This window comes from Haliotis asinina, chromosome 9 (genome assembly GCF_037392515.1).
Source record: "Haliotis asinina isolate JCU_RB_2024 chromosome 9, JCU_Hal_asi_v2, whole genome shotgun sequence".
Classification (NCBI taxonomy): Eukaryota; Metazoa; Mollusca; class Gastropoda; order Lepetellida; family Haliotidae; genus Haliotis; species Haliotis asinina.
Window position 1 is genome coordinate 18097095 of NC_090288.1, and position 25356 is coordinate 18122450.

The 25356-nt window shown below is 43.2% G+C and overlaps 1 protein-coding gene across 5 annotated transcripts in view; it reads right to left on the bottom strand.

The window, feature by feature from the left end:
- Positions 1 to 549: 549 nt before the first annotated feature.
- The window catches only part of LOC137295526 (neuroglian-like), a 48167-nt gene continuing 23360 nt past the window's right edge, over positions 550 to 25356 (bottom strand). For 4 of the 5 annotated variants that reach the window (XM_067826902.1, XM_067826903.1, XM_067826901.1 and 1 more), the window contains 21 exons: positions 23703 to 23806; positions 22285 to 22384; positions 21329 to 21735; positions 20916 to 21044; positions 20683 to 20785; positions 19937 to 20127; positions 19176 to 19307; positions 14877 to 15020; positions 13710 to 13894; positions 13207 to 13297; positions 11812 to 12093; positions 10748 to 11124; positions 10269 to 10500; positions 9339 to 9469; positions 8193 to 8391; positions 7809 to 7931; positions 7385 to 7552; positions 6985 to 7110; positions 6493 to 6657; positions 4049 to 4351; positions 550 to 3228 (listed from right to left, as the gene is read on the bottom strand). In XM_067826902.1, coding sequence (XP_067683003.1) covers positions 2825 to 3228; positions 4049 to 4351; positions 6493 to 6657; positions 6985 to 7110; positions 7385 to 7552; positions 7809 to 7931; positions 8193 to 8391; positions 9339 to 9469; positions 10269 to 10500; positions 10748 to 11124; positions 11812 to 12093; positions 13207 to 13297; positions 13710 to 13894; positions 14877 to 15020; positions 19176 to 19307; positions 19937 to 20127; positions 20683 to 20785; positions 20916 to 21044; positions 21329 to 21735; positions 22285 to 22384; positions 23703 to 23781 — 4071 coding nt within the window. In that variant the 5' untranslated portion in view covers positions 23782 to 23806 and the 3' untranslated portion in view covers positions 550 to 2824. The remainder of the gene's footprint in view (positions 3229 to 4048; positions 4352 to 6492; positions 6658 to 6984; positions 7111 to 7384; positions 7553 to 7808; positions 7932 to 8192; positions 8392 to 9338; positions 9470 to 10268; positions 10501 to 10747; positions 11125 to 11811; positions 12094 to 13206; positions 13298 to 13709; positions 13895 to 14876; positions 15021 to 19175; positions 19308 to 19936; positions 20128 to 20682; positions 20786 to 20915; positions 21045 to 21328; positions 21736 to 22284; positions 22385 to 23702; positions 23807 to 25356) is intronic. The other variant, XM_067826904.1, reaches the window with a different exon arrangement.

Here is a 25356-nt window from a genome sequence, read left to right on the forward strand (position 1 = left end):
CCGACACCATAAGGCATCTGTGTTGCCAGCGTGATACAGTCGACGTTACTTCTCAACAGTGGACACTATGGGTCAGTGGTCACCATATTCACTGTAAGATGGGGGGGGGGGGGCAGTCAAGCATTGCTTGATAGATAGTAGAGTCATTCCCCCAATGAGTGGTTTGTCTGGTCCAAGGTTTATTTCGTGACCATTAATACGTATTCATTCACTGAATAGGGCATATAATTCACTGGACGGACTTTCCATCGACCTGAACTGGACATCGACCTGATGTATATACACTTTTGAACTTTTGCCACGAGGCCTTGAATACGAATAAACTTCTTCTATCTCTTCTTCTTCGACATGTGTTAAACGTCATCCTTACATAAGCATCCGATGATGATCCTGGTTACAACTGATCTTCAGCAACCTGTGTTTCATGTTAACGTCAACTAAAGGGATCAGGTGGCTACGCTCACTGGTCGAAACTCGATTAATTACAAACTGTTTGAATATTGCCAAGTAGTTCGCTAAACAACAAACAAATACATGCCAAATGATACATTCGGTCAAATACAGGAGCAGAGACTGCGTTTATTTACAGCATGAACGTGATGGCTGTGTACATTATAAATAAACATGGCTGAGAAATCAACACATGATGAATACGTTAGCAGGATTAATGCCAAACACTAAAATATCAAAGGCTTAACAGGTCCTTCCTGTACTAACTGTTACGACCAATTTGCAAAGTACACCGACTGTATGACATGAGGGTCATACCAACTCGAGTTCCTCCAGGGCAAGAAAAGTAACACTGGTGAAGCCTGCTGAAGGGAAGATTCTCATCCTGTCGGGTACCCAGTCATTGCTCGGTTGACAACCTGTGATTCAGGTCTAGAAAGAATAGAATTCGAAACTTGCATGAGCCAAGAGTTATGTAAGTGCTTGATAAATAAATTATAGATGGCCTATCTGGGGAAAAAAATGAGTTTAACGATACACATCTAGACACTGTAAACAGTTAATACTCGTATTTTAAATAGGCAAACGAGTGGCCAGGCGGGATAAGGGCTTGCAATTATTTTAACAAGCGGATGTCATACATATATTTAGTACGTGGGTTGTTTGTCGAATCTAGGCTGAAACATTCGAAGACGAATGTTTACCCTCTGACCCTTTTCAGGAGTCACAGTCTCATTATCACCCGCGTTACAAAACAGCCTCACTGTTGGGTTGGTGATATGAACAGCACTGGTAATGATAAAGTTTTCGAGAAATTCTGTATTAAAAAACCGAATGACACGAAAACATGGCTTTCCAAAATTGTTTCGAATGGTCCCTGAATGTGCATTAAAACTTCTGGTGGCTAGGTAATATGAATTACCTCCCTTGCCCTCTCGTCAACGTTTGAATTGTTGGTAAAATGTTAGACTGGCGCTTAGTCTCTGAATAGAAACAATTTTGATGGTAGCAAGTTAAGTAAACACACTTAAATTGAAAAAGAGCCCAACTGAGACCAGAGATTCAGAACCTGGAGAAATCTAGATCTAGAGTTGCTTCATTCAGGGGGCATTAGCATTGCTGAGCAGTAGGTAAAAGAACGTGGTTCAGGGACTGTGAGACAGACTAGTAAAATGCTCATGGAAATCTCAACAACCACATGGTTGGATCTAAGGGTTAGATAAAGTCTACCAATATGTGGGCCCTAGGGATATACAGGCCATACGCCTCTCGTGACATCACTGGGAATGTACTTACATAGACAGATAACGAGGCGAGCTGCACAGAGTGTACAAAAAGCATGGGAATAAACTCTCCTAAGTCATAAGGGATGACTAAAGGTTCACAGCATATTTACACAGATTTTAGGGCTGGATACATTCAATGTGAACATCAATAAATAAGTGACCGCTTCTGTAGAGTGCAAACAACGTCTATTTTGTACAGTTGGAAATACCAACAACTTGATAAGCCATTGCGATCAACGATCACCAGTGACTATATGCGTTAAATTCGTGCATATATGTACGGCATCTGATTCGATGTAAGTTAGTAATCATACAATCAGTTGGATATATCGGGTCTGCTGAACACATGGACATGTTATGTTTACCTCGATACCGTAACCCAACACTGAGTACAACAGTGCATAAATACGCTTGATGTTCCTCACCAAGGCCGTTTTTATGGAACAGCCAAAGTCAGCAGATAATAATTTAACGTTAACGGATTTACATAATCGTTGTACGTGTACATTTGATACTTTATAACTTATTTCACAGACACATAGGTAAAAAAAAAGATTTGCATAAATCTCACAATGCATTGCGAATGGAGCCTGCAGACAATAAAATTGGAAACATTAGTGCACGATCCTTTCCCGTATATCGATGCTTGCGCACACGGTTTGTATATAGTCTGCACTAGTGCTGTCAGTGCTGCGTTTGTAGTAACCTTCAGTGTTAGTATAAGCTAGTACTTGCCACACCAAAATGTCTGCACTGACGAGACGATGTCTCAGTTTAAGCACTGAAAACCGAGTGCCAGTTTAAGCAATAACGCAGCGATGTCCCCGCTTGAGCACTAATTTAACGATATCCCAATTTAAGTAGTGACGTAAAAATGTCACAGTTTAAGAACTGATGCAGGACGTCCAGTTTAAGCACTGACGAGACGATGTCCCAGTTTAAGTCCGATGGTTCCCTTGAATCTGACAGTAGCCGTATTTTCCTTCACGGACTTCTGATAATTCATGGATGGAAAATGGTGCTGCCAGTTTGTTCCCCATACATCACGAAATGTTATATAAACTGTCCTAGATTGGCGAGGTGCTATATCAGCTTGAGACAGACAGAGTCAGAGATCGGAAGACGAGACATAAGCCACATACGATACCACTCCAATGTACTCTACTCGCGCTATTGCCCGAGACAACGCAGGGTTTCACCTTGATATCCTTTTTCAAGGTCACCTGAAAGAACTGGCCCTTGCTGGGACTGTTCCTATGGACCATACACTTGTACATCCCCGCATCACTCATCCGGGGCTTCAGGATGATGAGCCGAGCGTCGGTCACCCGGTGGTGATCCACCATGACGATGTTGTCGGATGACCGCAACACGGATACGTCGTCCTTGTACCATTTCACACGGGAACGATGTCCCTTCATCCTACATATAAGATCTAATGGTGCGTCGTTCTTGACCACAGTGTAGATTATATCCCCACTTTGTGAAACATCTGAAAAGATAATGGCAATTATACTACGGGTTACTTGAGGTGGGGTTGGGTGCCGATCCCCTTCTTATGCAACGTGATTTCCCAAAATACGAGTAATATCATTTCATGACACCCTCGCCCAATGTTGGGACAGTTCAGTCAATAAATGACACTGAACTTCATAATATTGTTTCTTTGAAAAAAAATCACTGTCTTTCTTTCTTCACTGTCCACCACCCTAACCCACCCCACCCCGTGACACCCTGTGTTATGATTGGAATATATCTGGTACCTTTTGATGTCATATATCTTCATGACGCACACGGGGCGATGGGGTATTTTGTGGTTAAACTGTTAGCTTGTCAGGCCGAAGAAACAGTGCTATTCCTCACGTGGATACCATGTGTGATCATCCCTTATCATAATGCTGTAATGTTGCTACAAGCGGCGTAAACTCACTCACTCACTCATGACACACCACTGATTAAGTTTGACCGGTTGCCTTTGCAGTTGTAAATGCCATATCCCTGGTCCTTTCTTTGATATATACAAAATACAACCATGACCTTTGTTAAACTGAATTAAGATATGGTATTTGATGGTGTTTTCGTCCCTCGAGCAGAATTTTGTGAATATTATTTAAATCCACGGGTGTTCCTCTCGCCAGTATCTCCCTCCACACAATTACTTGTATAATCCGTTCAACTCGATTAATCCTTATCACCAGCAGCTCCCATTCCCTGTCAGCTTCGGCTGTAAGAAAAGTATAAAAACGTTCATGCTACGTTGTTCTCCTACGCTAAACCCAACACATCTTCTAATGGCTTACCATATGCCTCACCTTTTTTGCCAGGTAAAACTATTCCCGAGTCTGTTGACGAATCTTTGCTTCCAGCTTCGATGTCTATCACCTTCGTGGTCGACACAGAAGATGTAGTAGACGACCCTGTTTCAGACATCACTGTAGTCGTGTGTTCTCTGTTTGTTGTTGAAGCTTCCGCCATCATGCTTTCTGTCGTCTGCTGTTGCATGTCTGGCTGTGTTGATTCCACGATGTTGTAGGTTACAGCGTCTTGAGTGGTCATGTCTTCGTCATCACCTGTCCCGTTCCCAGAGCCGTAGTCTGTTTCATATTCATACTCGTCTGGAGGAGAAAAGGAGGTTGGGTTACTTCATACAACCTGCGATACCATACATCACGATACTACAATATCAGTCACGACGATATATTGCCAAAGCTGCGATACGATAGGAATCCCGATATAAGGCTGGCGCTACATTCCAGATGCTAAAATCTTTCATTCTAACACCAACTACAAAACCTTAAGATCAAAACAAAACAATTTTACAGTATTTCGTCAAATTGCGCCAGCGGTTCTTATTGTTCATTCGGGATAATTACATTTATACACAGAATATTAATTACATGCGAGTGTCATATTTGACACAGTTCCTGATGAAAGATTTTCCGAGAAACCTGCGAAGGGAAAATACGTATGCAATATGATTTTATTCGTCAAACAATAGTAACTCTTTCTTAACAGATATCGCGATTTGGCAATAATCAAAGAAAAACATCGATGTATCGTGGTCCATTAAGTATCGTATCGGGATACAGAACAATGTTAAACATGTATCGATTCACTGGACATGGATCGATGCGTATCAATGAATCATCACACCACTACTTCATGCCTGCCAACTCTAACGAATTTGGCTTGAAACGCACGCATTTATTACTCATGCCAGGGTCTTGCGACAAAACTGATGAATCATACGCCAAACTGGACTCTCTCTTTAGCATGCACATTGTGACCGCTCAAGTCACACAGGTAGGTTTGAATACATCGTTTATAGTTGCACCTATGCGGTTATGCTTTCACGTCGACCCCTGAACCTCCACCAACGGGGTAGGCTGGTGGTTAAAGCATTCTGCCACTGCAGGTCTGCCACTGTTCCAGTCATACTTCCAATAAAGGTAACTGGTATATATTCTGCAAATAATCGAGTCTGGATCAGGCAATCCAGTGATTGACATCATCAGGATCTAAACAAATAGGATACCATGACATGCACTGATGACGTCGACAAGCCTGACGACCCGTCAGCCGACCCGGCTGGTGTTAATGGTTTAGGTATGATAGCTTTTTTCGGTTTGAAATTGGAAACGTTAAGGGAACAATACCAGAAGGTTCCCCTCTTCGCAAAGGACGTTTTCATTATGGGCAGAAAATAGGTGGAAGAGTGATTCGACAGTCTATCCTTCACATGTCTGGCGTGTTCATAGCATCCACACGGCGTCTCCCAACAGTAGAACCTGTCAACTCGGCACGTTTCCTGCTTGTGAACGTTGGTAGAAGTTTACCTCACACCGTCAAATCAACTTCCGTCCATGGGTCATGGTTGAGATGTAGGTTTATATTTTCAACAAGGGTCATAGATGAGATGTAGGTTTATATTTTCAACATGGGTTATAGTTGAGATGTAGGTTTATATTTGGAACATAGGTCATAGATGAGATATAGGTTTATATTTTCAACAGGGGTCAAAGTTGAAATGTAGGTTTATAGCTGGAACATAGGTCATAGTTGAGATGTAGGTTTACATTTGGAACATGGGTCATAGTTGAGATGTAGGTTTATATTTGGAACATGGGTCATAGTTGAGATGCAGGTTTATATTTGGAACATAGGTCATAGCTGAGATGCAGGTTTTTATTTGGAACATAGGTCATAGCTGAGATGCAGGTTTATATTTGGAACAAAGGTCATAGTTGAGATGCAGGTTTGTATTTGGAACATAGGTCATAGTTGAGATGCAGGTTCAGAGTTGGGACATAGGTCATAGTTGAAATGATGGTCATACATGAGACACAGTTGACATCTGACATGTGGGTCACATATTAGAGACATAATTCATGGTTGACATAAACTAAATACTCACAGAACCGTGAACATGCATGAAACAAATATACTGTACAGAAGAGTTAAACAACAGCATTCACAACAAACCAACGCACACATACTGTACATGCAAGGCGCTTTATTTCCAGAATAGTGAGTACACAGAAACTCAGCATATGACATATGCTGATGCAGAAATCGTGAAGGAAAGTCAAAAGGTAGTAGTAGTAGTAGTAGTAGTAGTAGTAGTAGTAGTAGTTTAGTGGTGGTGGTAGTAGCAGCTGTAGAAGGTGAAGTATTTGCGATGGTGTTAGTAGTTTCAATGGAGTAAGGGAAGTGGGGGTAAACAGTGAAACACAGGTGAGTCCATCTGACCACTCACATTCTCGCTCCGCCGTGTTGACTTGCTCTGCGTCACTGTACGTCCGCTGCCCACTGTCCATTGCCACGACCCGCACCTCATAGGTGGATTGGGGGTGCAGGCCGTACACGCTCTGGGAGAACAGGAAGTCGTCTACCCCTGCCCCGCGTATCCAGACGTCTGTCCCTGGTGTTACATTGATATGGTCTGGATGACTAGCATGTACTACCTGCCCAACATCCTAGAATAACGCATATACCACATGCTTTATTTACCCAATATGTTGTATCATGTAAACAGTTAACAGCTTGTACCATGTAATGTATCACATAATCACCGGTTTGTACCATGTATACACCGCCAAGTCAACAGTGTATACCATGTATATATCACCTACTCCCCAGTGTGTATCTCCTAGTCACCAGTTTGTGTCATGTATATATCAACTAGTCACAGTTTGTACCATGTATGTATCACCTCGTCACCAGTTTATACCATGTATATATCACCTACCCAGCAGTTTGTATTCCAGGCGGTAATGTGAGGCGGCTCGAGTGTCCGAGCTGTTCTGGAGATCCCAGGTAACTTCAACTTCTGTGTCCGTCGGTGCCATGTCTACAATCTGTGGCTTTGTAATTGCTGAAATCCATTTTGTTACAAGTAGAACGTATTCATGGATACATCCCACGCACAACAGTAACCATTGCACAGCAGTAGGTATGATATCAACATCAGATAAGTCAGACTCAACATAACAACCAGGCTACTTAACATACTTATTCTCTACTTCTACACAATTTCTGTACAAGAACATACCATGAATACAACCAATCAAATTTGAAAGAAACAGAACTCCCACTCAAACCACCTGAAACCAGCATGCAAACTGAAGATATAAGACACCACGCAATACCTGTGGACTTCTTGGCCGTCGTAGCGTCTTTGTAGATCGGGTCTCCCTGGCCCTTCATCGTGAGTGCCCACACATACAAGCGGTACTCAGTGTTGGCCTGGAGATCCTTAACGAAAGTGCGACGTCTTGTGGTCACTGGTAATACCGTCACATTTCCTGTGCTGTCCACTGTAGCGAACACAATAATGTTATTACTCCTCAAACACCAACAACTGCGAATAATTCACTTTTTAAAACATCAGAAAATAACACCCGTGAATAAACTAAGCACAATGTATTTGAAAGGACATTGTACGCCTGCTGTGTTTGAGGGAAAACGTTAAAAACTTGGTCCAGACTCGATTATTTACAGATGGCTAACTAAAGTCACACACTCACTCACTGAAGTCCGAGGAAGGTAGTGTGTTATAGCTGTTGCACCTACTTTGTTTGTAGCCCACTTTGTAGCCAGTGAGAACCCCGTTAATGTTGGCTGGCTCCCCCCATTCCACCAGGAAGTGGATGGCTCCACGTTGCAGCACGTTCAGATACTCAGGGGGATCCGGCACTGTCAACAGGGAAAACCAGTCAAATGTACCTCCTGATTTACATTCACCATGTGCCCCACACGTTACCACGAATATAATCACAAAGAGAAACAGACTTTGAACAACAGACACTCAGCTACGTTCATTTTGATGTTCAGATTTTTCAGATCCACAAGAACTGTGACGTGACTACTGGTACCACCGGAAGGATGAGTGTTTGATTATACTTAATCCTTCCATCTTGTAAAGGACAAACTCAGATGTATATATCAATGGCGTACCTCCCTCTGGAGTACTGAAGTTGACGACGTTGCTGCCGATGCTCTTGAAATGTGTGTTGACGACAGTGACGTCAGCCTGAAGATCGGAGTACATCGGCAAATTCCGGATTAATGTTTGAGTTCCTGACGTTTCCGTTGATTCGAGTGGAACCAGGGTTTCAAATATGTTGTCTGGGTCCGATGGCTTCCAGTATCGGATCTGAAGGAGAACCAAGATTGCCATGGTGCGATGATAGGTTATCCTATCAAGAGTAACCGTCCAAATGTATTAGATGTACAGAACTACACATGCAGCTTTGCGAATATTTAACCGATAGTCCCTGGTGTCACGTTGTAACATAGTTTATCCACATTACATGAGTTTTTACATCAAATGTAAAGTTTGTTTCTGCCGTCTGCAGTACTCCATATGTCCTTCTGTAAACCAAGCCTAGGGCCAAAAACGGACATCATTAACACCGGTATACGCAACTATCATTACATCCTGGTCTGACCATCCAATCCTGTTAGTCGCCTCTTAAAAATACACATGTCACATGTAATAATTTTTAAATCTTCCCACGGAAAGATCATGTTTCCCACAAAAGAACAACCATAACCCTGGCCTTTTCCCATTGTCGTCCCTGACTATAGAGATTCCTAACACAGGAACTTTCGGTTCCAGTCACGCCGACTCAAACCCTACCTCCTCACCACCATCCTCCCTTCAAACCTTATCACCACCAACCTCCCTTCATATCTCATCGTCACCAACCTCCCTTCATATCTCATCGTCACCAACCTCCCTTCATATCTCATCGTCACCAACCTACCCTCAAATAATGTCATCGTCAACCTGCCCTCAAATGATGTCATCGTCAACCTGCCCTCAAATAATGTCATCGTCAACCTGCCCTCAAATAATGTCATCGTCAACCTGCCCTCAAATAATGTCATCGTCAACCTGCCCTCAAATAATGTCATCGTCAACCTGCCCTCAAATAATGTCATCGTCAACCTGCCCTCAAATCTCATCATACCAAGCATTCCCTCATACCTTATCACCACTAACCTCCCCTCAAGTCTCATCATCCCCATCCTCCCCTCAAACCTAATCATCACTAAGTTTCTCTCAAGCCTTCACAGCAACATTCCCTCAAACCATACCATGTATCCCTGCAGTTTTCCTCGTATCATGTCTGGGTCGTCTCCAACCCCTGTCCACGAGAAGAAGGCTTGCCCTTCATCCAGGCGCGATGAGTCGCTCAGAGTCAAATTGTCAGGAAAGACCAGCGGGACTGAAACACCATTGACGCAAGTCACTGTTAAAATGAAGTGTTTGCTACTGATGAGGTAATGTCCCCCGCCGCTAAAGAGGAATGAAATATTTATAGCATATTCACTTTTTATTTTTTGGTCACATACAAAATGCGTGAAATGACTGGTATCTGCATAATCACCCAGTGCAGACTGGCGACACAATTGAAGACATTGTTGCAATGGTTTATGAGATATGTTTTATGACACTGGGTACAATTGTTCATGAGATATCGCATTAACAAGAGTTTGAAAAGTGGTCAAAGAGTCGGAGTGACCTTGAAGATAAGATCAAGGTCATCAAAATAAACTGGTGTCTGTGTGATCCTCCAATGTCAATCAGCAAAGACATTGGGTACAACAGTTCATGAATATCTCGTTAACATGTGTTTGAAAAATGAACAAAGTGCCGTGGCCACATCGAAAATAAGATCAAGGTCATCCAAACCAACTGATGTCTGTGTAATCCCACAATGTAGGATGTCACCAAATTTGAAGACATTCAGTACAACAGTTCATGCGATATCGCGTTAACAAGAGTTTGAAAAGTGGTCAAGGTTACCCAAACCGACTGATGTCTTTGTAATCCCCTCATGTAGGCTGTGACCAAATTTGAAGACATTGATAAGTATCAACAGTCCATGAGATATCGCGTTACTGACGCTACTGAATACGTAGACCCCCGTTCCGGCGGGGGCCATAAGGGGATGTGACCATGATGGGAGTTAACACTCACTCAATAACTCACTCACTCACTCACTCACTCACTCACTCACTCACCTCCCTCTCCGGAGTAGCCCCTGTGACTTTGGGCGGGCTCAGCAGGTTCGCCGTTACGATTGACGGCCTTGACTGTTACGGTGTAGGGCTGGTAGACGTTATCAACTGGCATCTCAAAACGGTCCTTGAAAGGGTCGTTAACGATGAAGCTCTGGACAGTGTTGTCGCCCTCCTTGCTGACCATAACGACGTAATGGAAGCCGGGGCCGTTGTGCTGGATGAGTGGCATCGGCTGCAACAGATCAGGGACCACGTGCTCATTTGATCTTCCAGTCTCTTTCTCCTCACCATCCCTCTGATCCTAATATCACTGCAACCCGCATCCCATACCTGCCATTTATTCCACCCTGCCAATCCTACCATCAATGTGTCTCCCGACTCCAGAGCCCTAATGGGCATTGCCCTGCCATCACTGCGAGTAACCAGTAACTTACGAAACGCACCCAACACCACCCTCAGATCACGTGGATTGTACATACCTCCCACTCCACCGCCAGGACGTTGGTTGTATCTGTGATGGTCTTCACCTTCTTGGGGTGGGAAGCTGGCCTGTTTGCAGGTGTTTTACAAGCATCCATGGTAGGGGCACTCGGAATGCCGGGCCCAATCTCGTTCACTGCCTTCACGCGGAAGGTATACATGGCAAAGGACGACAACTCCACTTTAGTTTGGCGTTTATTTCCCCCAACAGTTTTTATCTTGTACCAATTTCCTGGATCATACGCTGTGCTGTACTCGACAAAAAACCGCTTGAGAGGTGAGTGGTTGGTTTGAGAAATGTTGAATTTCCAGGCTATGGTGGCGGTATTTTTGTCACATCGTAACAGTGTCACTTGCGACGGCTGGCCTGGGGGTGCTGTGGTGAAAATCGGGAAGGATCACTTTAAGCCAGAAAGCAATTTACCTCCATACTCCACCTTCTACAAAATACCTCCCCTGTTTTTCTAGGTAACTTTCATATTTACATAATATATGTTTCAGTAACATGTTGCTCACGTGGACTCGGAAACCTTTGCATAGTAACGTTGCTTTGGCGATAGGGTCTTCATAGTTTCATACAAGTACTTGTATTAACACAGGTACCTGACAGAGTACTGCGAGTAAGAAGTGTGAGGCTGCACTGATCAGTGTCGTAGCACTGTGGAAGCCTGAAGTAATGCACGATTTAGACGTTTACTATTTTTATATTATGACTCAAACGAGCAAGGGTATGTCGTTGACCACTAAAGAACTATGCGCAAACCAAAATTAGAACCCACAATCTGGGACACCAAAGGGATGCAACCCTGCACATCCAATTATTCAAGTTTCAACTTTGTAGTAGGCGTTATGTCCTACATGTAGAAGGAGTTGTGTATGTGCTGAATATGGCTCTAACTTCAGTCTGGATACATGAACTAAAGCCTTATTGAACATTTTGACTATAGCCTTAGACAGCCTTTGATGTAGCCTTCCAGTAAACTTTAATGGTGGAACTGTCTACTGAATTATCTTGTCTATGCCAACTCGTATCGAATATCCAACAGCATGACAAGCTCCTTACCTTGGACCAGCATACGTGCAGAAGCCATGTCGGAGTCGATGCCGTTGGTTGCTATACATGTATACACAGCTGTATCTGCCAAGGCAACCTTGGCCATGGCCAACCTGCCGTTCTGCCGCTTCAACTGAGGGTTGGTGAAGTCCAGCGTTATGTTGTCCTTCTTCCATACGTAGCGGAGGTTGCTGGCCTCAGCAGGGTCAGTGACGGCCTCGCACTGCATCACGGCATTCTGTCCCGTCCTCACAGATACGTCCTTAGGACCGTGCACAATGCGTGTTGGGTCTGAACAAGAAGCATGTCAGTATACTACATTCATTCGGATGCAGCTTTGAACAATTGGAATGTCAGCCTCAAGGTTTCTGCACACATACAGCTGGCGCTCAAAGACATTGCTGGTAAGTCTTCACACATATAACATGATAACATGATGTCCACCTGTAAGACCTTTTCGATCCTCTCACCAGTCTCTACTGCACTAAAACCCAGACATTGTTTCCAAATTGCCCGAATTTAAGGAATGAGCTCCCACATCTGAGATCTAACCAACTCTGGACTCAGTCAAATCACAGCTACAGACTCACTACTTCTGTGAAGCGTACAGCAGCTAACTGTCCGTCAGAGTCTCAAGCACTGCACAACAGTTTATTCTGGATATAGCTCTCTCTCTCTCTCTCTCTCTCTCTCTCTCTCTCTCTCTCTCTCTCTCTCTCTCTCTCTCTCTCTCTCATACATGTTTCCATAGATAAATTTTCCAAATTCTTATCCTTATGAATACCCGAGTGTCCAAATTGTGGCGGGGGGGATGTAAGAGGGACCCTGGCACCTGCGGAATGCCAGGGGGAATCACATGCACAACTACTTCGTCTGTTTACATATATTGCTGGCAGTAGGACATTTCCTGTCAGTACGACGAGTTCCATGACATTACGCGTAAACCATGGGCGGATACAGGAATTTTGAAAGAGAGGTGGTGGGGTCACCAAGTATAAGATTGTGATGTCATCTCCATACAAGGAATGTCACACTGTTAACATACAGTTCTGTATAATTGATTTTCAATCTATTGAATTCAGCTTTGTGTCATGATATATATCCTCGGCAAAACACCGATGTTCCCAATACTTCCTATTTAGAAAATACTGATAGAAACATGTGAGATGCACACGGGCTAGGTTGGACATATTCACAAACCATGGATTGGTTTCACCACAAAGGAAGTTATTCTTTGTACCGGACCATGGAATTCAAGCAACGCACTCAGGTGAACAGAATCCTATGCACTTCCTTCGAAAAATGCCCCTCCTCCATGTCAGGCTACAAGTCCTGTACATGCCTATGGCTGACATATACATGCAATTCACCAGAGCAATAAAAGAGCTACCAGGAATGACCTACCTCTTATGATTACTGTGTATATACGGCTGTCCTCGCCGTATTTGTTCCGTACAAAACATTTGAACAGTCCACCATCTCTCATCATAGCTTTCTGAAAGACAACATGGAATTACAGCCACAGATCCGGCAGCAGCAGCAGCATAACACGGCTGCTAGCCCACCTCTTCCATGTCCCATTGTTTGATGGTTCAGTCGTCTGCATGATATACAAGGAAGACATTCACTAAATTTCCAGTCAGTATCCAGTGAAGATCATGCACCAGTGATAAACCTGTTCAACATGCCATGCCTGAGTTTGTTTTCAGTTCAAGACAGCAGTTCTAAAATGTATTTCAGTTTTCGCCAAGGCTTGTGAACTTCAAATTCTAAGTCCCGATAAACGCAGGCCATACCTGTTTCCTGGAATAGGCAATCATTTCATCTGAACACAAGAATATCATCAGCTGACTGAGATGTGGTGATGCTAGAGAGACTTATATCATACCCGTCCTGATAACACTCACTTCGATCAGCAGAGATCCATTCTCAAACAGCTCGAATCTCCCATCTACGTAAAGTTTCTTCTCTCCTTTGAACCACACGAGGCTCGGCTCGGGGTGACCTGTGTGGTGGCAGTGTAGCATTGCCCTTTCCCCTCTGATGACCTTCACCTCTGTAGGCGCAGGTTCATTGATGGCCGCAGGAGTGGCTAGAAAACAGTCATGTCAGGAATATGTTTGTGTTAAGAAAATGTCCGTTCCATGTACAGGGAAACTCTGTTGTACAAAATACCCAGGTCATCAAGGTTCATGTATAATTTCCAGATCCTGTAAACAGGATGTGAATAGCATAACAGATTAGAACCAATTGTTCGTTCGAAATTCCACCTCAGTTACGCAATAGAATTGTTAAGAAGCGGTACTTTGTAATGCGAAAAAAAAATTACATTTAAGTAGAAAATGTCCTGCCTATTGGAAAGTTTCTCAACAATCAGTAGTTTCTATCTAGAAAACAGATGGATATCTCATCTTACATCGTCCATAGTATTTTTACATGTTGCCGTTTGTATATTCCTCTCAAAGTGTTTGTTACATGAACGATAACTGTTAATATTTTGCATTGAAATATTGTGGGAACAAGGCAGTAATAGATTGTTTGTATTGCTTCATGCACAACATAATCTTTCAGAACATTATATTTAATTGATGACTTTCCTCATAATTCATTTTAAAGAACTTCATTGCCTTTGTGAACATCCACCAACTGGGACAGCAACCACGTGTTGTGGAAACCTACACGTTTTTGAAAATAAATTCATCAGTATTTTGTGGTTGTTTCAAAATGCATCTCGCCCATCGTGTGGATGGTATGTTTTGAAGGCCACATCACATGTCAGACTGCTGTAACGTGTTGCTCGGCATAATCCGTTCATGTTCATTGTTGACTGGTCATCCTGTGATCAATTTAGAAGCATTAATTATTATTTCTAAAACTGCAACAGGTATTTCCCTGAATTATATCAAAGGGAATTCTAGATGATATTTTGTTTTGAAATGTTATTAGCAGGAATTAGTTGTCTGCATTGTTTCATATATATCATGTCATTTTCCAAAGCAAAATTATTTTGAGCCTGAACCTTGTGATTCCTGCAACAGATTCTACCGTTACGTAACGTCATACCCCGCGCTCACCAAGGATTCTGATGTAGGTGTCGGACCAGATGTAGCCGTGGATGTTGGAGGCGTTACACTGGACAACCATGGTGTCTGTACGTCTCACGTTCATAAGCATCAGCTTGCCCTCAGTAACCCTCTGGTTCTCTTTGGGCGCTCGCTCTGTAAGAAGTTTACACATAGACAAATGTAATATCAGTAGATCGATGACATTTTTCTTAAATATGGAGTGAAACATGTAGACGAGAAGCATGGATCACAACAGACATCACTTCTGTTCCCTTCTTTTGTTATATGATTCATTACGAATATGAGTAAAGTTCGAGCGCCTTTCGAAAAGAGCTCTGGCATATCGATTATCTGGTATAGTTCAATACATGGCCAAATAACCTATTTCCTTCCTCTTATACACCTGCCTAGACTAGAAACAAAGAGACCATTTGAAACCGTCTGTTCAGCTCTGTGCAGAGTGAGCGAGTGAGTGAGTGAGTTGAGTTTTATGCCGCACTTAGCAATATTCCAGCTATATGGCGACGGACTGTCAATAATCGAGTCTGGACCAGACAATCCAGTGATCAACGACATCGATCTGGGCAATTGGGAACCGATGGCATGGGTAAAGCCAAGTCAGTGAGCCTGACCACCCGATCCCGTTAGTCGCCCCTTACGACCAGCTGGGTTGCTGAAGGCCAATTCTGCCCCTGACCTTCACGGCTGAGTTCTGTGCAGAAACAAAGGCTACAAACTATCTAGAAGACTGTGATGGCTTCAACGCGACTGGTTAACGTTCACTGTTTGTACTTCAATATTCCGGCACGACTATCCTTTGGCGTATTCACTACTAGTCAGTTCTATTACTTCGAGGTCTTAAGAGCGCTGCTCAATTCTCCCAGACATGTATCTCAAGACTAAGATTACACTAATCCAGTACCAAAGCTTTCCAAACATGGTTGACATGAGGACAATAACCTGGTGAGGCGTGTTAGGCGGGCGAGTAGGTGCCTGACTCTGAAGGGGCGGGTTCGAGTCCCAGATAGCACTAAACCAAAAGAGTACTAGAATGTGTACTTTACTAAGAAAGCATAATGCCAAATATGACATATGTTACATTTGACCACTGTCGTATTGGCATTGTGTAATCATAGCTGATCTCTGTTGAAAAGGCTATCGACGTATCATCTTCATAGCAGAAAAGCAGGAACCGTCAACCGTCTTGTCCGAGTCCAGGGCATCGGCAGTGAACAAACTCTCCCCTGACACGTTTCTTGGTGTATGGCCAGTGAACAAACTCTCCCCTGACACGTTTCTTGGTGTATGGCCAGTGAACAAACTCTCCCCTGACTCTGTTCTTGGTGTGTGGCCAGTGAACAAACTCTCCCCTGACACGTTTCTTGGTGTATGGCCAGTGAACAAACTCTCCCCTGACTCTGTTCTTGGTGTATGGCCAGTGAACAAACTCTCCCCTGACACGTTTCTTGATGTATGGCCAGTGAACAAACTCTCCCCTGACACGTTTCTTGGTGTATGGCCAGTGAACAAACTCTCCCCTGACACGTTTCTTGGTGTATGGCCAGTGAACAAACTCTCCCGTGACTCTGTTCTTGGTGTATGACCAGTGAACAAACTCTCCCCTGACACGTTTCTTGGTGTATGGCCAGTGAACAAACTCTCCCCTGACACGTTTCTTGGTGTATGGCCAGTGAACAAACTCTCCCCTGACACGTTTCTTGGTGTATGGCCAGTGAACAAACTCACCCCTGACACGTTTCTTGGTGTATGGCCAGTGAACAAACTCTCCCCTGACACGTTTCTTGGTGTATGGCCAGTGAACAAACTCTCCCCTGACTCTGTTCTTGGTGTATGGCCAGTGAACAAACTCTCCCCTGACTCTGTTCTTGGTGTATGGCCAGTGAACAAACTCTCCCCTGACACGTTTCTTGGTGTATGGCCAGTGAACAAACTCTCCCCTGACACTTTTCTTGGTGTATGGCCAGTGAACAAACTCTCCCCTGACACGTTTCTTGGTGTATGGCCAGTGAACAAACTCTCCCCTGACACGTTTCTTGATGTATGGCCAGTGAACAAACTCTCCCCTGACACGTTTCTTGGTGTATGGCCAGTGAACAAACTCTCCCCTGACACGTTTCTTGGTGTATGGCCAGTGAACAAACTCTCCCGTGACTCTGTTCTTGGTGTATGGCCAGTGAACAAACTCTCCCCTGACACGTTTCTTGGTGTATGGCCAGTGAACAAACTCTCCCCTGACACGTTTCTTGGTGTATGGCCAGTGAACAAACTCTCCCGTGACTCTGTTCTTGGTGTATGGCCAGTGAACAAACTCTCCCGTGACACGTTTCTTGGTGTATGGCCAGTGAACAAACTCTCCCGTGACTCTGTTCTTGGTGTATGTCCAGTGAACAAACTCTCCCCTGACACGTTTCTTGGTGTATGGCCAGTGAACAAACTCTCCCGTGACTCTGTTCTTGGTGTGTGGCCAGTGAACAAACTCTCCCCTGACACGTTTCTTGGTGTATGGCCAGTGAACAAACTCTCCCCTGACACGTTTCTTGGTGTATGGCCAGTGAACAAACTCTCCCCTGACACGTTTCTTGATGTATGGCCAGTGAACAAACTCTCCCCTGACACTTTTCTTGGTGTATGGCCAGTGAACAAACTCTCCCCTGACACGTTTCTTGGTGTATGGCCAGTGAACAAACTCTCCCCTGACTCTGTTCTTGGGGTATGTGTGGCTTTGAAGGTATACCTGATGAGTGCCCTTCTGTGACTTCATGTATTTTACTCACTGAAGACCAGCCATCGTTTGTTGTTAACCCTACACACTGCACTTCATTGTTTATTCTACATTGTTTATGTTCCGTTAGGTTAGTGAAAACTCAAAAACATAAAAAAATCTATAATCCGATTTTGATCAAAGTGAACATCGTAAAAACAAGCATGCAAAATCCATAATCTTGTTTGGGTCGAGGGGATGGTTGTCGAAACAAGATTGCAAAATCTATAATTCGGTTATGAAGAAACTGAACGTTGTGAAAACACATTTGGAGAACCACTGACTGAGTAAGTCTGTCAACATTAGAATTCTCATCAAAGGAGTCCATATATATTTCTGATATGTTCTGAGTTAATAAACAACGCGTTTCGTAGCGAAACTTGCGTCAGTGGTTTACAGTTTGCAAGAAAAGAGTTGAAACGTATATATCACGCTGATGGCCCCATTATTAACAGATAGAAAATCAGTCCAGAAAACCCTTGATTTTTATCAAAAGGTTTTCAGTGGCCTAAAACTTAAGTAAGACAAATCAGTCCTAATGTCACTAAGAAAATAAGAAATTAACCAATATTTGAAACTGTAGGATCCCTTGAGGTTTTATTAAACTGCAACTTACGCAAATTTAAATATCTCACTGCTTTATAAGGATATCTTGAATATCTGGAAATTCCATTATTTATGTTTGGCAATTACTGAGAAAAATGGAAATTTCCTGCAACAACAAAAATTAGTTGGGATGCATGAATTAGAAATTTCCAAAAGAAAATAAAAGATTGTATACCAATGCCATAAATAGAGCAATTGATCAACATGTTTATTACAGGTATTCGACTTATTCTTTTCCGAGCGATGTTTGTCCAGGTATGAACGGTGTAAAAGTTGCTGATATTCCGGATAATGCCAAGTCCTAGTACAGCTTAATGCATAATATATGTTCTGTGGCAGAAGAGGATATTAATATATGGAAAATTGTACAAGAATCAGAATTAGAATATAAATACAAACAATTATAGTTTAAAATTCTTCACTCAATTTTGCCTTGCAATTTTTACCTGAACAAGTGAAATGTTAAAGATAGTAAACTGTGTGAGCACGGTGGCAATGTTGACACTATTAGACATTATATGTGTTTTGACCTCATGTTTTGCCATTCTGGCTTTCCTGTTTTAAATGGGCAAAAGAATAAATTCAAGATAGGGCGTATCCAAATTACTGAAATGTTGTATCATATGGTCTCAATGAGGACTCTAAAGACTGTAAATTATTTAATTATGTATTGATGTTTGCTGAATTTATAGTGTATGGCTGCAAATCACTGTATGTGATTGTAATTTGGACACTTGCATAACAGATCTGAAATTACATTATAAAATACTGTAACGTACCGGAAAATTCTGATCAAAGTATTTCTGCAGGTCCCTCCTCCTCCCCGTTCTATTACTCGGCCATTTTGAGTCCCTTTGTAGTTGATCCTTCTCATTCGTTGACAAAGGGACTGTACCAGTTGCACATCACCTTCAACATACCTCTAAGTGCGATGCCATTGATAAGCCACTCTATATGTGGACTGGGAGTTCCTGTTGCCCGACAGTCTATGACTACGTCTTCTTCCTCAGCAGCAGTGACGTCCTGAGGCTCAGTCACCCACGTGGGAGCGGCTGGAACACACATTGCACTTCTCTTGATTGCACTTCTCTTGTAAAATGTAGGTCTTAGATAGACTGTCAGAATAGTCCCCAGAGAAACAGGTATCACCATCATCAGAATTTTGTAACAGTTCAACTACCCCTATGTTCTGCATCCACCGTGAACATACTTGTTTATGTCTACCACCGTCTTTTACGTCCACTGTGAACGTTTTTGTTACATCTACCCGTACTTTCAACGCCAAATAAACATCCTTGTTGACTTCTACCCCTACCTTCTACATCTACCGTGAACATTGCTGTTTACATCTACCCCTACTTTCTGTGAACATTCTTGTTTATGCCAACTTTTACTTTATATGTCCTTGTTGACGTCTATGTTTACCTTCTATGTTCCTCGCGACTGTGAAGGTCTGTTGACGTCCCCCTACCTTCTACGTCAACTATGAAGGTCTGTTGACGTCTACCCTTACCTTCTACGTCAACTGTGAAGGTCTGTTGACGTGTACCCTTACCTTCTACGTCAACTATGAAGGTCTGTTGACGTCTACCCTTACCTTCTACGTCAACTGTGAAGGTCTGTTGACGTGTACCCTTACCTTCTACATCAACTGTGAAAGTCTGTTGACGTCTACCCTTACCTTCTACGTCCACCGTGAAGGTCCTTGTGATGGGTTTGTTCCCCTGCTGACTTCCTGAACACATGTACACTCCTGTATCAGCTTCCTCCAGATTCTCGATCCTCATCTCATAGTTCCCGGGTCCAAATTTAGTCCGTGTTAGGTCCAGCATGGATCCGTCCGCACGGCTCCAGGACACCTGGGGGAGCGGGCTTGATAAGCCACAGAGAATTGTTATTTCACATGGAATTAAGTAGCGACACACAGTAGCCGATCAGAAAGTCCAGGACACCAGCAACTGTATTCCGATAGCTAATATCACCGAAGAGTATGGGAGTGAAATAACTGTGTTTGGGTCGTGGGCATTGCTTCAATAAATAACAGACGATAGCCTAATATCTTTTATCAGACTGCAGTCAGTGTTCATGGTTTCACGCGGCGTTTAGCAATGTTCCATCAACATTGTACCCACGTGGAGAATCGAACTCAGGTTTTTACCGTGTCGAGCGGACTACAACACCACATACATCTGGTTGGTTGATAATTCATGAGTACAGACATTATTTTGGTCAGATCTACAATCTCTGAAAGTGTCAGCCAGTCTGAACCAGGACAAACGTGAAATTCGAATGAGTATTTGTGACATGGCTGAGAGCTCACTACCGTATGTCATGTAATTACTGGGTGCGGGTGTTTCGTCACTGGATAGAGTTGCGATATGTCGTGGAAGAAAATGGAAGATCAGTTCGGATGTAATATGTACTCACTTGCCCCCGAATATGCACATCATCTTCAGCGTCTTCCCTTGAAGACCAAGCATCGACGACGGTGTATGCCACGTCAGCGACATCGGTACCTGGGAAGACCTACCTACAACACAGCACGTGAGACAGTGACAGTGTGGAGAATCCAGCTAGCTTTCCAAGCTAAGTTGTTTAAAGCGCCAGATAAATGTACAGTCGACTCAGTTACATGTCTTTACTAAGTGTAAGCGACATACCTCTCGTCGGCTTCAACCTAAAGGTATTTCCAAAATTCACGGATCTCACGACTTGGTTGTAGGACCCACATACGAAGTGCCCGTCCCCTGGAATGTCGTCCTCGCTCAGACTCAAAAAGTGTAGGTTACCTGCAAGTGTGTAGTCAGAATTGTCTAATGTAAGTACAACTGGTCGTCATGGATAGCCTAGCGGTTAAAGTTTCATCTCGTCACGTTCGAGACATGTGTTACAATTTGTGAAGTCATTTTTGGTTTCCCCCGCCGTCTTAATGGTGGAATATTGCTGAAAACGGTGTAAAACTAAACTCACTCACTCACTCACTCACTCACTCACTCAAAGCTGACCGAGACGTGATTTCAAGACACGTAATTGATAAATTTCTCTTATAACACTTCCTTCCCAAACCACTTACCCATATAATCTGTAACTATTGTCTCAGAGGGCTCCACATACTCTACATTCTCGCCCTCTTCGTAGTCATAGTTGCTGTCGTACTCGTTGTCGAACTGGAACGACCACACATTCTTCGGTTCGGGAACGCTCCGAGGGGGGTTACAATTGAGCTTTAAGGGGTGCCCCAGCCGTGGACGAAGTGTTCTGACCTCGGAAGCCCCATGGGGTTCAAGCCATCCCTGGGCCAGCTCATATTTGTTGGACAAGGATATCCCATTTATGTTCTCAGCTCGACATTGGTAGTAACCATCATCTGACTGCTGGGCGCGTTGGATCACAAGCGTGTTGTTTGAGTCGACATCTACACGGCCTTTGTTGATGTCGTTATTGTAGTCAATGTTGACGTCGGATTTCAACCAATACAGGCTTGAAAGCAACATCACAAAATATATTCCGATATACGTAGAATATTTTGCATAGTTGTGACCCAGTTTTAATGAACATATCCCAATATTAATACAGCTTTCAACGGTCCTGACCTCGCTTATTCTGTAACCCCGTGTTCAGGGCGATCACTCTATGAGTGACCTTGAAGTGTTTGGACACCATCAGCCAGTGAGCTAATGTGTAATTTACACAGGTGATTGGCGCCCCAGGGCCACTGTGACCTTCACATGTGAAGTGTTTGGCCACCACCAGCCAGTAAGGTAATGTGTACTTTATAGAGGTGAGGGGCGTCCCAGGGTCACTGTGACCTTCACATGTGAAGTGTGTGGCCACCACCAGCCAGTAAGGTAATGAGTACTTTATAGAGGTGAGGGGCGTCCTAGGGTCACCGTGACCTTCACATGTGAAGTGCTTGGCCACCACCAGCCAGTAAGGTAATGTGTACTTTATACAGGTGAGGAGTGTACCAGGGTCACCGTGACCTTGAAACGTGTGACATGTTTGCCTAGCAACTTAATGTGCACTTACACGGGTGGAGGATGTCCCAGGGCTTCACATTTGATCTTGAGAGTTTCTCCCTTCACAAAGTACTTCCTCTTGGGGCCCTTGCTGGTAACAGCGGGGGGTACTGAAATGATGAACGTGTTACTGTGTTACAGGTTGTCCTGGATGGAACGTGGTACGACTGGAAATATATACTGATCAGCAAAAGAAACTCAATTCTGGCTTTCTGTACGTTTTTGAATTGAAGACAGAAATATGAACCTACTTTTATGAAATTTCATTTTTTTCTTTTGCTATTCGGTATATTTCATTAGTTTAAACGTTATTGAAGCAAGTCCACACTGGATAAGATAGATTCTCTGACACGAAATGTTTGTTATGAAGTAATAACATCACAATGAAGTTTGACCTATGCCGTGTCTACATAAATCGTAACTATTGTTTCGCTAAACAGACCTCTTCCATTTTCTCAACGACTTATTGTTCAAGTTTAGTGCCTTGAACACATATGTACCACAGGCAGGCGCTACCTTTACACGATTTCCGCGGTTGCTGGGGGTATGAAATCGAAATATTTGTGCAAACGTTCCTTCGTACAATTCGGCTGAACAAACACAAAAACTGCAGAAATGCGAAAGATCATTTGAAACAACACGTTTTTGTCGCTTTCAGAAAGTTGCTATTAAAGTTGCTCTAGCTTGAGGACATTGACTGCAAACCGATCTGTTTCAGAGAAGTAGCTGAAAAAGCGAAATGTTAGTGGTGGTGATATGAAATAACATTCAGAGCTCAATTTGCGACAAAGTAGAAAATAAATCGATAAGTAAGATAGTCATCTAGGTGTTCGCAGTGAACATTTGCGTTCGAGTAACCAGACAAGCTGAACAACCAAGATCGACGATATGCATGTTCCTGGATGATACCTACATGAAATCCCTTATTGTTCAACTGCACTATGTCAACACAAAAAAGTACGAGGTACAAAGGGTATATTTACATTGTCCATGATTGCGATGTTTAGAACTCATTCTGAGAATGTTAAGTGTAACATCATACAATGGTATCGTGTAACGCCATGCAGTGGTACTGTGTAACATCACGCAATGATATTATGTAACGTCATGCAATGGTACAGTGTAACGTCTTGCAATGGTACTGTGTGATGTCATGCCATAGCACTATGTAACGTCACACAATGTAATTGTGTAACGTCATGCAATGTCATAGTGTAACGTCATGCAATGTTATTGTGTAATGCTATGCAATGTCATAGTGTAACGTCATGCAATGTCATAGTGTAAGGTCATGTAATGTTATCGTGTAACGTCATGCAATGTCATAGTGTCACGTCATGCAACGTTATTGTGTAACGTCATGCAATGGTACTGTTAACGTCATACAGTGGCATTGTTACGACCAGCAATCAAAATCACGAGACTTACGGGGAAACTCGTCAGCTGCCGCATGCACACACCAGTGCACCATCAGCAGTAGCATCGGCCACACACTTCCCGTCTCCATCGTCGCTCCCTACGCTGCCACACACCTGCAAGAGCATAAGTACCATACAACACACACGTATTGAAAGGTTTTCACTATATCACACTAGGGTGGTAGTGCTCACATCACTATATAACAATCTCAGTATTACATCATATATGGAGATAAAACATAATTTATCAATGTAAATCCTTTTTTATGACTGTGGCATTATACGACCAACTTTTTCGCAACTTTGTTCATCGCTGTCCAGTTATATAGATCGATGCTCATGATGATGATCACTGTATTGTCTGGTCCAGACACGATTATTTACAGACTCTAGCTACACATCTATTATAGCCCCCACCATGTTTCTTTATTGCATGACAAATCCCGAAATAATGCCCATATTCCAAAGGTTGTGTTTCTTGCCTGTCCTAATACACACAGTGTGATAAATGTGAGAATCCCAGTTGAGAAACTGAGAAAGTCAGTTAAGCGTGCGAGACGGCTGACGACCATGTGAACTCCTACATCAATCCAACAGTAATCTACAACGCTGAAAGCTCTTGAAATCCACAACCATCGTTCATGAATATAAAAATATCTTTACAACACGTGTCTGAAATGATTTCCTGAAACAATGGTGTCATAGTTCATTTGTGTCAATCGGTCATCAACCTTCTTCAGAAAAACCGTAACATCATACTGTGTATCCGGCTCAAAAGTTGTGTGTGTGTGTTAAGTTGATGTGCTGTATCAACATAGGAACCAAGTGCCAAATCCGACATTGATTTTTCAATCAAGAAAAACAGACCCGCCAATACAGAACATGAGGTGCCGGGCACCTGCTCTTATTAACATCCAAACTTGAATCGTTACAACTGCTCGTCTGTAACCAGCTACACTGTAGGGATGTGATGGTGTTTGTGATGCAACTGGGAAGCAGCAGCACCAATACCAGGGGAATGTTCTGTGAACTTAGCGACCCTTTAACGGAAAAAAGTTTCTACAAGTTCCTAAAACGTTTGTTTATCAGATGAACAAACCCGATGTAAGGCTTCTTCTGAGGAACTCTATGAATGAGAAGGCACGTGGCTAGACGACGAGGGTGTCGTATTCTACTAAGTTTTATCTCCTGCTTTGCACACTGGCGACTATACCGAGTCTGCTTCACTGAGTCGGTTCAGATGTAAAACAGCAGCGGCACTGGAGAGACATACACAGGTAGGCAGGTGACACATAGACAAATACACAAGTAGGCTGATGGCACATAAAGAAATACACAAGTAGGCAGATGCCACATAGAGAGATACACAAGTAGGCAGGTGACACATTGACAAATACACAGGTAGGCAGATGGCACGTAGAGAGATACACAGGTAGACAGGTGGCACACAGGGAAATACACAGGTAGGCAGGTAGCACGTAGAGAAATACACAGGTAGGCACATGGTACATATAGAGAGATACACAAGTAGGCAGATGGCACATAGACAAATACACAAGAAGGCAGGTGGCACATAGACAGATACACAAGTAGGCAGGTAGCACATAGAGAGATACACATGTAAGCAGACGGCATATTGAGAGATGCGCAGGTAGGCAGATGAC